Below are 13,860 nucleotides of genomic sequence, written 5' to 3' on the forward strand. Positions count from 1 at the left end.
TGCTGTTGAAGTAATGTGCCATCATGGACAATGTCTCCCACCCACTCCATGACGTGCTGGTCAGGCACAGGAGTACCTTTAGGGATAGACTCATTCTGCTGAAATGCACTACAGAGGGTCACAGGAGGTCACTCCTGCCTGCGGCCATCAAACTTTACAACTCCTCCCTCAGAATGTCAGACACTCTGAGTCAATAGTCATTAATTAGACTGGCCCTTGACTTATTTTACGTTGTCGGGTGTTTGTTTGTGCCGGCTGTTTCATGCTGCAGTAATACAGTATAGATAGGGTGTTATATGCTGGAGCATGGCGCACATATGTTTACATATTTTATTCTTATTTCTATTTCTTATTTTATCTTCTATTTCTGATTATTTCTATTTATTTCTATTTTCCTGTTATCTTGTATCTTGTTAGTTTTTCCTTTACTAGAGCGTGAGTTTCTGTAATAGGACCCAATTGCCCCTCGGGGATGAATGAAGTATTCTGATTCCGATATCTTCAAAACAACTCTGACAAAGGTCAATTGCATGCATCTGGGGGGATATTGGAAAATTTGGAACAATTACAGAAACCCTTACCAGGGCATGTATATTAGCTGAAACTGTCATTAATAAAATGGCATCCATCCATCCATCCACCCATCCATTATCCAAACCACGTATCCTACTCAGAGTCACAGGAATGCTGGAGCCTAGGACCCCAATATCCCTCTCTTGTGAGGTGTCCACTGACTTTGCTGGGGGGGTCGTGGGTTCCCCCCGTACCCCCTACATTCAGACCTTGGTCTTACCATCTTGCTGTAATGGTGCTTGCAGTATCCACAGTATTTCACATTGTCTGCCTCCGGGCCCTCTTCCTCACACAGCAAACCGGCCATCTGAGCACTACACAGAGACGCAGGGTTAGACAGGAAGAGTTGAGCAAACACGATGCTTCTTACACACACACGCACACACACACACACACACACACACACACAAACACACACACACAAAGAATCACAGACCCTAGTTACACTTGATACTTGGATGCAGCTCAGGTCATGTGACAGCCGTAGTCATTGATCATACCACGGTGGATTAAGGGACAGGTCTGGTCTCAAACTAAAACAGATGTTAACTCCCACTGCTGTGTGATCCGTCAGGCCTGATATGTAGGTGGTCTGCACTGTGACAGGACATTTTTAACACCTAGCCTAGACATAAAGTAGATATGTTCAATGTAAAGTGATAAGGAGCATGGGCAAAGACAGTCGAGCCAAACCATAAAGCCACGGGAGATGCAATAGCGGGCCTTTCTAGGACATGGTTGTGCAGTAATCACTTCTTTTTTGCAGGGGGGGGGGCCTTTTCTCCCCGATTGTATTTGGCCAATTACTCTATTTCCCGAGCCATGCTGGTGGCTGCTCCACCCCCTCTGCCGATCCGGGGAGGGCTGCAGACTACCACATGGTCTCCTCCGATACATGTGGAGTCCCAAGCCGCTTCTTTTCACCTGACAGTGAGGAGTTTCACTAGGGGGACGTAGCACGGGAGAGGATCACGCTATTCCCCCCAGTTCCCCCTCCCCCCTGAACAGGCGCCCCAATCGACCAGAGGAGGCGCTAGTGCGTCGGCCAGGACACATACCCACACCCGGCTTTCCACCCGGCTTTCCACCTGCAGACTTGACCAATTGTGTCTGGGGACGCCCGACCAAGCCGGAGGTAACGCGGGGATTCGAACAGGCGATCCCCGTGTTGGTAGGCAATGGAATAGACCACTACGCCACCCAGACCCCCTGCAGTAATCACTAATAACAAAACTGCAAATCTGTTGCCCGAAGAACAGTTTTCTTTTTCCTGACTATACACGCCGTGCGCCCATACATAGCATGAGTATGCAAGCACCTGCATCCCTAAGCTCATGCAAATATCCATGCACACACCACAAAGCACAGACACACACACACACCTCTATATGCTTACCAGGTGACATGGAAAGCTTGTCTGCAGCCCTGTCTGTTGCAGGTCATACAGGCTCCACAGGCGGCTTTGCTCTCCCTGCCGTGGTCCTCACAGATATAACATGTCTGACATTAGGAAAGAAAGGAATGGTCATTTCCACTCAAGTCTAGGTGCCACATTATCAGACAATAGCTCACTCAGACAGACGGCTGGCTTCGCTGTGTCACCCACCCTGGATGGCCAATGATTTGAGAAAGCTGTGTATTGTACTGACAGGGCTCCAACTGCGACCATTTTTGTCAAGGTGTGAGCGATTGATTTCAAAGGTAACACTGTCCAGGAGAACAAACGCCAGCCAGGAAGACTGTCGGAACTTCCGGTCTGTATGGGCTAGCAGTTAGCTAGCCTGCAGCTAGCCTAGCGGTTAGCTAGCCTGCACCGCTTCCGCGTCCTATCAGACCGCCCTCGGTGTTTCCTCTTCGGGCGCAGCTCCAGGCAGGGCCGTGGTCCCTGGGCCCACAGGACGCAGCAGACCAAGCTCCCTCAGCCGATCCAATGCCAGCTCTCCCAGCCAGACACCTCCCTGCACTCCACACGACGACACTAAAAACACAGCCAAGGCTAGGCGAGGCCGCCGCCAGACCGCCCTCGGGGTTATCGGAACTGCCGGTTTGCATGGGCTAGCAGTTAGCTTAGCCTGCCCCTGTCAGACCGCCCTCGGTGTTACCTCTTCGGGCACCGCTCCGGTCAGGGCCGTGGTCCTTGGGCCCACAGGACGCAGCAGACCAAGCTCCCTCAGCCGATCCAATGCCAGCTCTCCCAGCCAGACATCTCCCTGCACTCCACACGATGACACTAAAAACACAGCCAAGGCCAGGCGAGGCCGCCGCCAGACCGCCCTCGGGGTTATCGGAACTGCCGGTCAGCATGGGCTAGCAGTTAGCTTAGCCTGCACCGCTTCCGCGTCCTGTCAGACCGCCCTCGGTGTTTCCTCTTCGGGCTCAGCTCCAGGCAGGGCCGTGGTCCCTGGGCCCACAAGACGCAGCAGACCAAGCTCTCCCAGCCATCAAACACAGACAAACTTCGACGCAGACGTGGACAAAGACGTGAAATGGCGCCGCCATCTTCCCACACCGGTTGCGGAAAATTATTATTTGACCAACTATCATACTTGTTTTAATGACCAGAGGACAACGTTATCACTGACTCCTAGTAATGCAACACAGTAAAAGTAGGCGGACTATAAAGTTACACGCATTTCAGAAAATGGGCTGGCATCAAGTGGCTGTGGCGGGTTGTTAGAAATTGAGTTTTGACAATCCCAAACATTTGAATGCAAGCCTTGGTTATATTACCCAATGCCAAAAACAAAACAAAAAAAAGACAAAATTAGTTGCCAACGAATTTAATTGTCGACAGTTCGTCGGTTACGTCATCACACATGTATGTCAGGCTGTGGAACTGAACTAAACATCGTTTCACCGGAGCTGGGGATGGAAGTTGCTAAGGACTGAGGCATCTCACTTTCTCCCCTATTTTGGTGTTGGGAAACTCAGTTAGGCTTGCAAATTTTCATAAACAAGTACTGCTTATCTGGACTCGCTCTTACAAACACACTTTCTCTCCTCATAGATACACAATTTGGAACAACAAAGATATCAGATATAGAAACAAAACTGTATTTTTTAGAAACTGGATTGACTAATATCATATGGATTAAAAAATTATTTAAAAAAGATGGTCAGTTATATGGTCAGTATATTATTTCAAACTAATAATCAAGCCCATTCCTGGAGGAGTGATATCTCGCCTAAGAGAAGACAACAATACTTGAGGTGCATCTATAGAAGACTTCTTATCATCAATTTTATTAGAAGGTGTTGATATCCGAAGCAAAAGAATGCAATAACAACTATGTTAGATCAACATGTCCATCCATCCATTATCCAAACCGCTTATCCTGCTCTCAGGGTCGCGGGGAAGCTGGAGCCTATCCCAGGAATCATTGGGCGGCAGGCGGGGAGACACCCTGGACAGGCCGCCAGTGGATGTAAGAATGTTATTACACCTCCTGTAGTAATGTTTTGGAATTCGACTGTGGAACATATCAATTGGGAAAATGTCTGGAGTCAACGTCATAAATACTGTATAACTAATAAGGTCAAAGAAGTTACATTCAAAATGATCCGTAGAGTTTACCCACTGACATTTTTTATTGCGAGTAGATTTAAAATAGACAACTGATGATAAATGTGTATTCTGTGAAAATGACTTTGAATATCTGAGCCACCTTTTCTGGAACTGCCCTCATGTTAGTAAATTTTGGACGGATTTATCAAATTTATTCTTAGAAAAACCTCCTTCAATCTTACCTTTCAATTGATAGATATCCTGCTTCTATTTAACCCCATACATAAAGACCCCAACATGATGTTTGTTGTAAATTTATTAATTATTCTTGGCAGGAGTCCGCGGTGGTGTAGCGGTCTAAGCGTCGGCTTTGTGTCGATGCAGTTGCACACAGGGGACCGGGGTTCGCGCCCCGGTCTCGTCAGATCCGGACTCGGTGAAGCGATTGGCAACGCTGTCTTCGGGAGGGGGGCGGAGCCGGCGCGTGTGTGCGCGTGCGTGCGTGTGTGTATGCGTGCGCGTGTGGGGGGAAAAGCAGTGGTTCGGCCTGGATTCGCCTGGTCACGAAAGTGGCGAGGCGTCTCCTTCGAGATTGCCGGCCGGAGAGATGCAGTTGGCGAACGCATGCAGTACGAGGGTGGGTGTTCGAATCAAAATAGGGATCGATTGGCCACTAAATGGGGAGAAAAAGGGGAAAAATCAGAAATAAATTTATAATATATAGTATATATATATATATATGTAACCGGTTATTTTCTCGCCCGGTGCGGGGTTCGATACGGGTGTACTGCACCACAAGGCGACGTCACTAACCGCACGGCTAAAGGGTCAGACCCGTTAGCTAGGGACTAAGGTGTCTTATTAGTAGTTTACATATATATATTTTTTTTCTTGGCAGATTCTTTGTGCAAATGGGATGGGGAAACCCCCAAACTAAGTGTATTCTCGATAGTCATGCAAAACTACATTAAGACCAACCATTTATGTAAAAACCAGAAGGCAATTCGAACGGTTAATATTTTGTAATTGTAATTTAACATTTGAATAATTGATTGTACCCCTGCGTTCAGTGTTAAGTTTGTGTACGTTTATTGTATTCTTATTGTAATATCTTGTATGTTTGTTATTTATCGTAAAAAAAAACTCACTTCCTTACCAACTCTCTGAGCCGCACATGCGCAAACGCGACCGGGAACGGAAGCGGAAGCGGAAGCGGAAGCGACAGGACAGTTAAACAAAACAGCAAAATGGCGGCGGCTGATGCGACGCCATCGCGTCCTAAAACAACTTAAGTCTGGGAGCATTTCACCCTCAACTTGGCAAAGAAAAGGATTACCTGCAAGATTTGTAAGGTGGACTTTGCTTATCACGGGAGCCCCTCAGTAATGCACGAGCACGTGACGAAGAGGCACGCTGGACATCTGGACGATGCGGACGCGCCTCGGTAAGATAGCTAGCTTGTTATCTAGCTAGCTAGCTATGTATAGACGGAGTTGTCTTGGCTTTTAACATTAACATAAAGCCAACACAACGCCGTCTATACCTGCGTGTGAGTTTAAAAGAGTAATGTTACCCTTTTGCCCGACAAACGTCTTATTTTTAATCAAATTCATGCAGTCCGACTCCGAAGAAGAGTAAAGGTACCATCGATGGCTTTATGCAAAAGAAGCAGACGTGTACACCGACCGCAGCACGTTTATCTTTTGTATCAGTAATAGCCTAATGAGAAGCAAAGTTTAATAAAAGACGTATTTTTGAATGAAGTATTCATCTTTATTGCCTTTGTTAGTTAGCACATGCCTAAAACAACCTCAAGCTAAATTTGAAAGCTGATGGCTAAATAAGAGCTGTTGTTTTGTGCGATTCATGATCTGACTAGTCGATTAATCGTTTCAATAACCGACGACTAGTCGACTATCAACATAGTCGTTATTTGCAGCACTAGCCAATACTGTATTTCGATTGTGTTTCTATTGCGCATATGCACGGATGCCAGATTGGGCAGCATTTAGACAGTGGTGCTGCTCACAATGCCTCCGCTGTTCCACCAGTAATTACACCAGGGACGTGGAGATCAGCTGGCGGTTTTATTGAATTCAGAGTCGAAAATAGTTTTTGTTTTCCTGCTTCTGGTGTAAGAAGATGGTGGCGCGAATTCCCATTTGCAGCGGCCTCACCCAGTACCGGTGTGGGAAGATGGCGGCGCGAATTCACGTTTGCAGAGGCCTCACCCAGTACCATCCACGCAGTGTCTTTGTCCACGTCTGCGTCTAAGTTTATCTTCATTTTATGGCTGAGAGAGCTGGCGCTGGATCGGCTGGGAGAGCTTAGTCTGCTGCATCCTGTGGGCCCAGGGACCACGGCCCTGCCTGGAGCTGTGCCCGAAGAGGAAACACCAAGGGCGGTCTGACAGGACGCAGAAGTGGGGCAGGCTAAGCTAACGGCTAGCCCATGCAGACTGGCAGTTCCAATAACACCGAGGGCGGTCTACCGGCAGCCTCACTTAGCCTTGACTGTGTTTTTAGTGTCATTGTGTGGAGTGCGGGGAGGTGTGTCGAAGGTGTCTGGCTGGGAGAGCTAGCGTTGGATCGGCTGAGGGAGCTTGGTCTGCTGTGTCCTGTGGGCCCAAGGACAACGGCCCTGACCGGAGCTGCACCCGAAGAGGAAACGACAAACTGAGAAAGTTGCTAGCACTAGTGCTACCAGTGGAAAAGTTCGACTGGAGCCCTGTAACTTGCTGTGTCTTCTCTATCTCCTTGCACTGTGTGTGTCTGGGTATCACTGTTGCACCAGTTTCTCCAAGAAATAACGTGTTCATTTTAAGGCAACTAGTGACTGAAGTGATTGTGATTTTAAAGGTGCCATGTGTCATTTTATGGCTTTCCTGAAGCATAACATGACGCGCAAATATCCGCAGGGGCTGCTGAATGGTTGTGATTGAAACAACTCGTGTGCGCTGCATGATCTCAGGATGAAGTCTTCACGGGTGAATGACACCTTACATAGAGAATATTATATGCACAAAAACACAAGCCATCATGTTTAAGGCTGCACACCAACACACACACTTCAATACCGCGCGCACACACACGCACACACTTTTGTACTCCTTCCCTCAGCCCTTCCCCAGTGAGAGGGGGCTGATTAGCGGGAGTCTGAAGAGGCCTAGCAACAGGTGCTGGACAAAGGAACAGCGGGTTTCTTACCTTCCTCCTTCAACAGTTTCTCTTTCTCTGCCTCTTTCTGTCCCTTGTCTCTGGCTCACCCAACCCCTCCTCCTACCCCAACCCATTTTGCCTTCATAAGATGTCAGCTATGGAATGAAAGACCAAAGGAACGACCGTCTGGATACGCAAAAGGAAGAGTGCGTCTCAAGTTTTTCACTGTCCATTAAAATGCCGTGTTGGAATGCAAGAGAGCAAATCTGGATGAATGGCTCTGACAGGGCAAAGCTGCATGCAATTTACTGTTGCTGGAACAATATGAGAGTGGGCCACTAGACGGTAACACACAAACACACACCATACATACATTTATGGACAGGCTTACTCTAGTGTACGTACACACACACACACACACACACCAGTTTGCACAGCTATCCTGCACACAAAGTTCATATGCATAATCAACCAACACAGAGCACAGATGAAATTCAGTGATATGGACCCTTCATCCAGTCTGTGTAAGAGGGCATGATGATTTTCTTTCAATGCACTCAAAAAAGGTTGCTCCGTATATCACATCACCACTTACTGTGTAGATGTAAAACAAGCAGGAAAGCCTGTAATTAGATGGAAGAACGAGAAAACGACTTGTAGTTAACATGAGAGATCTTTGCTAAGGCGACGATGGCCTGGAGCCAGTCTGTTGTGAGATATTTCACTTTACCGAGTAAAAGAAAACGCTGTCTAGCTGCTGTTGTGAGACTACATATCACAGCAATGGAGTAAACAGTCAATGTAATCTATTTTAAAGACGGTATCTGGAGCTCACTGCATACCAGCTGTCATTTACTTTGATGAAGTATATTATATGGTGTACTGAGTATGTAGTTAGTGTCTCAACTCATCTCATCATCAGCCGCTTCTACGTGGTCGGGCTATGGTGGCAGCAAGCTAAGTAGGGCACCCCAGACGTCCCTCTCCCCAGCAACGCCCTCCAGCTCCTCCTGGGGGATCCCAAGACGTTCCCAGACCAGATTGGACATGTAGTCCCTCCAACAAGTTCTGGGTCTACCCCGGGGTCTCCTCCTAGCTGGACGTGCCCAGAAAACCTCCAAAGGGAGGCCCCCAGGAGGCATCCTAATCAGATGTCCGAACCACCTCAACTGACTCCTTTCGACGTGAAGGAGCAGCAGCTCTCTACGCCGAGCTCCCTCCGGATGTCCGAGCTCCTCACCCGATCTCTAAGGGTTAGGGTTAGGGTGAGTTTCCTCCGTAGGGTGTCTGAGCGGAGGAAACTCCTTTCAGCGGCTTGTATCCGCGATCTCCCCCTTTCAATCACTACCCAAACCTCATGACCATAGGTGAGGTTTGGAATGAAGATTGACTGGTAAATTGAGAGCTTTGCCTTCCGGCTCAGCTCCCCTCTTTACCACAACGGTCCGGTATAACGTCCGCATTACTGCTGATGCTGCACCAATCCGCCTGTCAATCTCCCGCTCCATCCTACCCTCACTCGTGAACAAGACCCCGAGATACTTGAACTCCTTCACTTGAGGCAACAACTCATCCCCAACCCGTAGGGAGCAATCCACCTTTTTCTGGTAGAGAACTGTGGCCTCAGACTTGGAGGTGCTGACTCTCATTAGCTAGTAAATTATCAAAATAATATTTAGAATCCTCTTTCTCTGAAAGCCAACCCCCCCCCCCTTACCCGGTGAGGTGGGAAGGTGAGCCCTGAGCGGGCTCTGGTTTTTGTTACCAGAAACCAGAGCCCGCTCTGCCGGTCGCAACCCGCTCCAGGGACACTGGCAGGTGGGGAGTTTGAAATGTAAGAAATGTTTTAATTAAGTTTTTTTTATACCTATACACACATTCTCTCTCAATTATAAATACGGTACTGCATAATTATTACATAATTATTATTATTATATATACTGTATGAGGAAGTCGGGAGTTGCGGAGAGGTATGTAGGAGTGGTGTAGGATATGTATGAGGGCAGTGTGACAGTGGTGAGGTGTGTGGTTGGAATGACAGATAGGTTCAAGATGGAGGTGGGACTACAGCAAGGATCGGCTGTGAGCTCTGTCTTGTTTGCAATGATGATGGACAGCTTGACGGACGAGATCAGGCAGGAGTCTCCATAGACTATGATGTTTGCAGATGACATTGTGATCTGTAGCAAGAGTAGGTTGCAGGTGGAGGAAAGCCTGGAGAGGTGGAGGTATGCACTTGAGAGAAGAGGAATGAAAGTCAGTAGGAGCAGGATGGACTACATATGCGTGAATGAGAGGGAGGACAGTAGAATGTGAGGATGCAAGGAGTAGTGGTGACAGAGGCATATGAGTTTAAATACTTGAAGTCAACTGTACAAAGTAAGGGGGTGCAGGAGAGAGGTAAAGAAGAGAGTGCAGGCAGGGTGGAGTGGGTGGAGAGTATCAGGAGTGATTTGCGACAAAAGGGTACCAGCAAGAGTTAAAGGGAAGGTTTACAAAATGGTTGTGAGACCAGCTATGTTATATGGTGTGGAGAAAATGGCGCTGACGAAAGGACCGGAGGCAGAGGTGGAGGTGTCAGAGTTGAAGATGCTAAGATTTTAAATCAGAGTGACGAAGAAGGACAGGATTAGGAACAAGTATATTAGAGGGACAGCTCAGGTTGGATGGTTTGGAGACAAAGTAAGAGAGAAAAGATTAAGATGGTTTGGACATGTGTGGAGGAGAAATGCTGGGTATATTGGGAGAAGGATGCTGAATATGGAGCTGCCAGGGAAGAGAAAAAGAGGAAGGCCAAAGAGGAGGTTTATGGATGTGGTGAGGGAGGACATGCAGGTGGCTGGTGTGACAGAGGAAGATGCAGAGGACAGGAAGAGAAGGAAACGGATGATCCACTGTGGCGATCCCTAATGGGAACAGCTGAAAGTAGTAGTAGTAGTAAAATTTATTATTATTACTGCATTATTATAGTTATGATGTTTTAGGTGAAATATATACTATATACTAGGACAAACATTTGACTAATTGACGCTAGATGTGAACTGTACCTAACTGTTCCAACTTAGTAGATACAAATTCGGTTTACGGTTTATCTGCTGACTGCCTGTATACCGTTAGACAGAATAAATTGTAATTTCTGTGTCTCTAGCTTACCTTTCTCTTGGCTTAAGTCCTACTTATCTGTAAGAACACATTGTGTCTGCTATAATAATATTACATTGAAATTCTCTGATGTTAAATATGGTGTACCTCAGGGCTCGCTTCTTGGCCCTCCACTTTTCCCTCTTTATATTTCACCTCTTGGTCAAATTATATACGCAGTCATGAAATAAATTTCCATTTTGGATGATATTCAGCTATATGTGCCTATAAGGGCTGATGTCGTACTCAATTGACTAAATTAGATGCCTGCTTGGCTGCAGTGAAAAATTGGATGTCACTAAATTTCCTGCTTTGAAATTCGGATAAACCTGAGATGCTGGTCGTTGGCGCTGCTAGACACAGACACCAATTTGATCAAGTAACAATAACAATCGACAACTCTGTGATTTCACAAAGTGTGGCAGCCAAAAGTCTTGGTGTTAAGTTTCATCTCAGCCTTTGCTTTGGTAAGAACATTAAAGAAATCACCAAGACTGCCTTTTTTTAAACTCACGTAACATAGCTAAAACGTGGTCTTTCCTGTCCACGTCTGATACAGAGACTGTAATACATGCGTTTGTTTCATACAGACCTGATTACTGTAATGTTCTGTTTTCAAGTCTGTCACATGCTAGTACTTAAAGTCTTCAGATGGTTCAAACCGCTGCAGCTAGAATCCTAACTAAAACTAGAAAAACGACCACATTACACCAATTCCTGCCTCCATTCATCGGCTTCCTATCCATGTTAGATCAGACTTCAAGGTGCTTCTGCTGACTTCTAAAATCCTAAATGGGCTTGCCCCACCATAGTACCTGTCTGATCTTCTTAAACCCTACATTCCATCTCGAGCGGCATCCTTGGCATCCTCCTCATCATATTCTTCATATATCTCATAATGCCATTATAATTCTGCTATCCTCTTTCAACGTTGTATTCTGTCAATTGTGTAAACACAACAACCATTGTGTGTCTGTCTGTCGTGCGAGAGAGATCCCTCCTCTGTTGCTCTCCGTGAGGTTTCTTCCTATTTTTTTCTCCCTGTTAAAGGTTTTCTTTTTAGGGAGTTGTTCCTTATCTGATGCGAGGGTCTAAGGGCAGGATGTTGTATTGTTGTAAAGCCCCCAGAGACAAATTTGTAATTTGTGATATTGGGCTATAAAAATAAAATTGACTCTGCATGTGTGTGTGTGTGTGTGTGTGTGTGTGTGTGTGTGTGTGTGTGTGTGTGTGTGTGTGTGTGTGTGTGTGTGTGTGTGTGTGTGTGTGTGTGGTAATTGCTTCATGGACTGCATTTATATAGTGCTTTTTCTTTCCAACCACTCAAAACACTTAAAATGTTTGCCTCACATTCACCTATTCTCTCTCTCTCACACACACACACACACACATACACACACTCGTTTCACTATCCTTATGAGGACCCCTCATTAACTACATTCATTTCCTAGCCCTTAACCCTAACCGTAACCACGCAAACTAAATCCCTAACCCTTACCCTAACCTTAACCTAACCCTAAGTCTAACCTTAACCCTACAGCCAAGTCCTAACCATAACATAGACCCTTTTACTTGTGAGGACCTCTAAAATGTCCACACAAGGTGGGTGGTTTCTGGTTTTTCTATCCTAATGAGGACATTTGGTCCACATTAGGATAGTTAAACATGTACACACACACAAGCACACATCCATACACTGATGGTGGAGGCTGCCATGCAAGGTGCCAACCTGCTCATCAGGAGCAGTTAGGGGTTCAATGTCTTGCTCAGGGACACTTGGACACGCTTCTGAGGAGAAGCCGGGGATCGAACCAGCGACCTTCCGAGCCATGCTGCCCCACAACGGCAGGTCTCGTGTGTGTGTGTGTGTGTGTGTGTGTGTGTGTGTGTGTGTGTGTGTGTGTGTGTGTGTACCTTGATATATCTGTCGTGGGGGACGAACTGCAGGACGATAGGCTCCATGGTAAGTACGTTGGCGAACTGAACCTCAGGGATATAGAGTGCACACACAACGTGGGCCCAGCCTGGCAGGGAAATCGGTGTTAGTTAATGCGCCTGCACACTAATGTTGTGTTCCCACCAAACGCGAAGCGACTTCCGTTTGTTTTTATTCGCGTCACTCGCGCGGGTTTGGCCGCGGGGTCGAGTGCGCGAGCCCGCGACGATCAGCGTGTCCTCAGTTTTCTGACTCAAAAGGGCGCCAGGACGTCAGTGACGTCAGGAGAATCTCAACGCCGACAGGCTTTCGCGAGTATGTTGCGACCGTTCGCGACCTCTCGCGACTCTCTCGCGACCGTGTTGCGACCTCTCGCGACTCTCTCGCGACCTTGTCGCCTAGCCAGTTGAATATTTTCAACTCGCGCTTTGACCTTGTATGTAATCTCATCGCGCGACAAACGTGCTTCGCGTTCGGTGTGAACACAACATAAGATGCCAAGATGGATGTTGTCCAAAACCTTGCAACTTCCCGCCAAATCTTTAGCACGGCACCACCACTGACTCACGTGTTTTAAAGGCTTTTCTTTAATCGACGTTCTTTCCTTTATCTAAATCGCATTTATGAAGAATTTAAGAAGGGGACCAAGCCGAAACTTGTCTGTCCGTTAAGCTAAAGGAGAATGTGGTCCAAAGTGAATTAGGGTGGTGGTTTTGGAGGATGGCTGAGAGACAGAGGTAGGAAGAGGAGTAAGCGGCCTGAAAGATCTGAAGAAGAGGGGCAACCTCCCGATACTTACCTCCACTGTCGGTCCTCTTGAGAGCACCTTCTTTGTGGGGGCACAGCTCACATCTCTGGGACAAGAGAAGAAGAAGAAAACAGACGGAGAGAGAGAGAGAGAGAGAGAGAGAGAGAGAGAGAGAGAGAGAGAGAGAGAGAGAGAGAGAGAGAGAGAGAGAGCAGGGGTTGCTACAAGCTTGGACAAACTCTCATCAGCACCAGTTTCATCGTTCCACAACACTGGAGGACTTCACATGTGGGCTTTTTTGGAGGCGCACTCACCACTCGCGCCGCCCTCTCCTGGGACTCGCACTTTCGACAGAACCACGGCCCGGTGGGCACCTGCACGATGCCATAGCAAGCTGAGACAGACACACACACGCACACACACAAACGAGATCAATGACGTCACAGTTATAGTTCCTTATTTAGCCTTTAAAACACGTTGGACCGGTTCTGGTGAAGTGATGCGGCAATGTCTGGACCCCTGGGGCTGACAACCCGCTGCAGAACTGTGCCAACTTTGCAATGCCATTTTTAATATAATCTGTCCACTTCGTTCCTTAAGAGTTTTGCAAAATCATGACTCAGTGTACGTTTGGCCGCGCTGATATTCGGGATTAAGAACGCGCTCTCTCAGCGAGGCGGAACAGAAGTTGGGCCGGTACATAACTTGGAGCGGATGAGTCTAGATGATAGTCTGGAAATGGATGTAGGAGTTGTTTTGGTCAGGGAGTCGTTTCAATGAAAAGGAAAGGGGTCGTGAT

General features: G+C 47.2%; 1 protein-coding gene across 1 annotated transcript in view; it reads right to left on the reverse strand.

Moving 5' to 3' along the window:
- Positions 1-13,860, reverse strand: part of LOC130112602 (protein AF-17-like) — a 71,888-nt gene that overhangs the window by 57,278 nt on the left and 750 nt on the right. The window contains exons 2-6 of the mRNA XM_056280042.1: positions 13,376-13,455; positions 13,113-13,167; positions 12,292-12,401; positions 1,970-2,073; positions 794-887 (exon numbers count right to left, since the gene is read on the reverse strand). Coding sequence (XP_056136017.1) covers positions 794-887; positions 1,970-2,073; positions 12,292-12,401; positions 13,113-13,167; positions 13,376-13,455 — 443 coding nt within the window. The remainder of the gene's footprint in view (positions 1-793; positions 888-1,969; positions 2,074-12,291; positions 12,402-13,112; positions 13,168-13,375; positions 13,456-13,860) is intronic.

This window comes from Lampris incognitus, chromosome 5, assembly GCF_029633865.1.
Source record: "Lampris incognitus isolate fLamInc1 chromosome 5, fLamInc1.hap2, whole genome shotgun sequence".
NCBI lineage: Eukaryota > Metazoa > Chordata > Actinopteri > Lampriformes > Lampridae > Lampris > Lampris incognitus.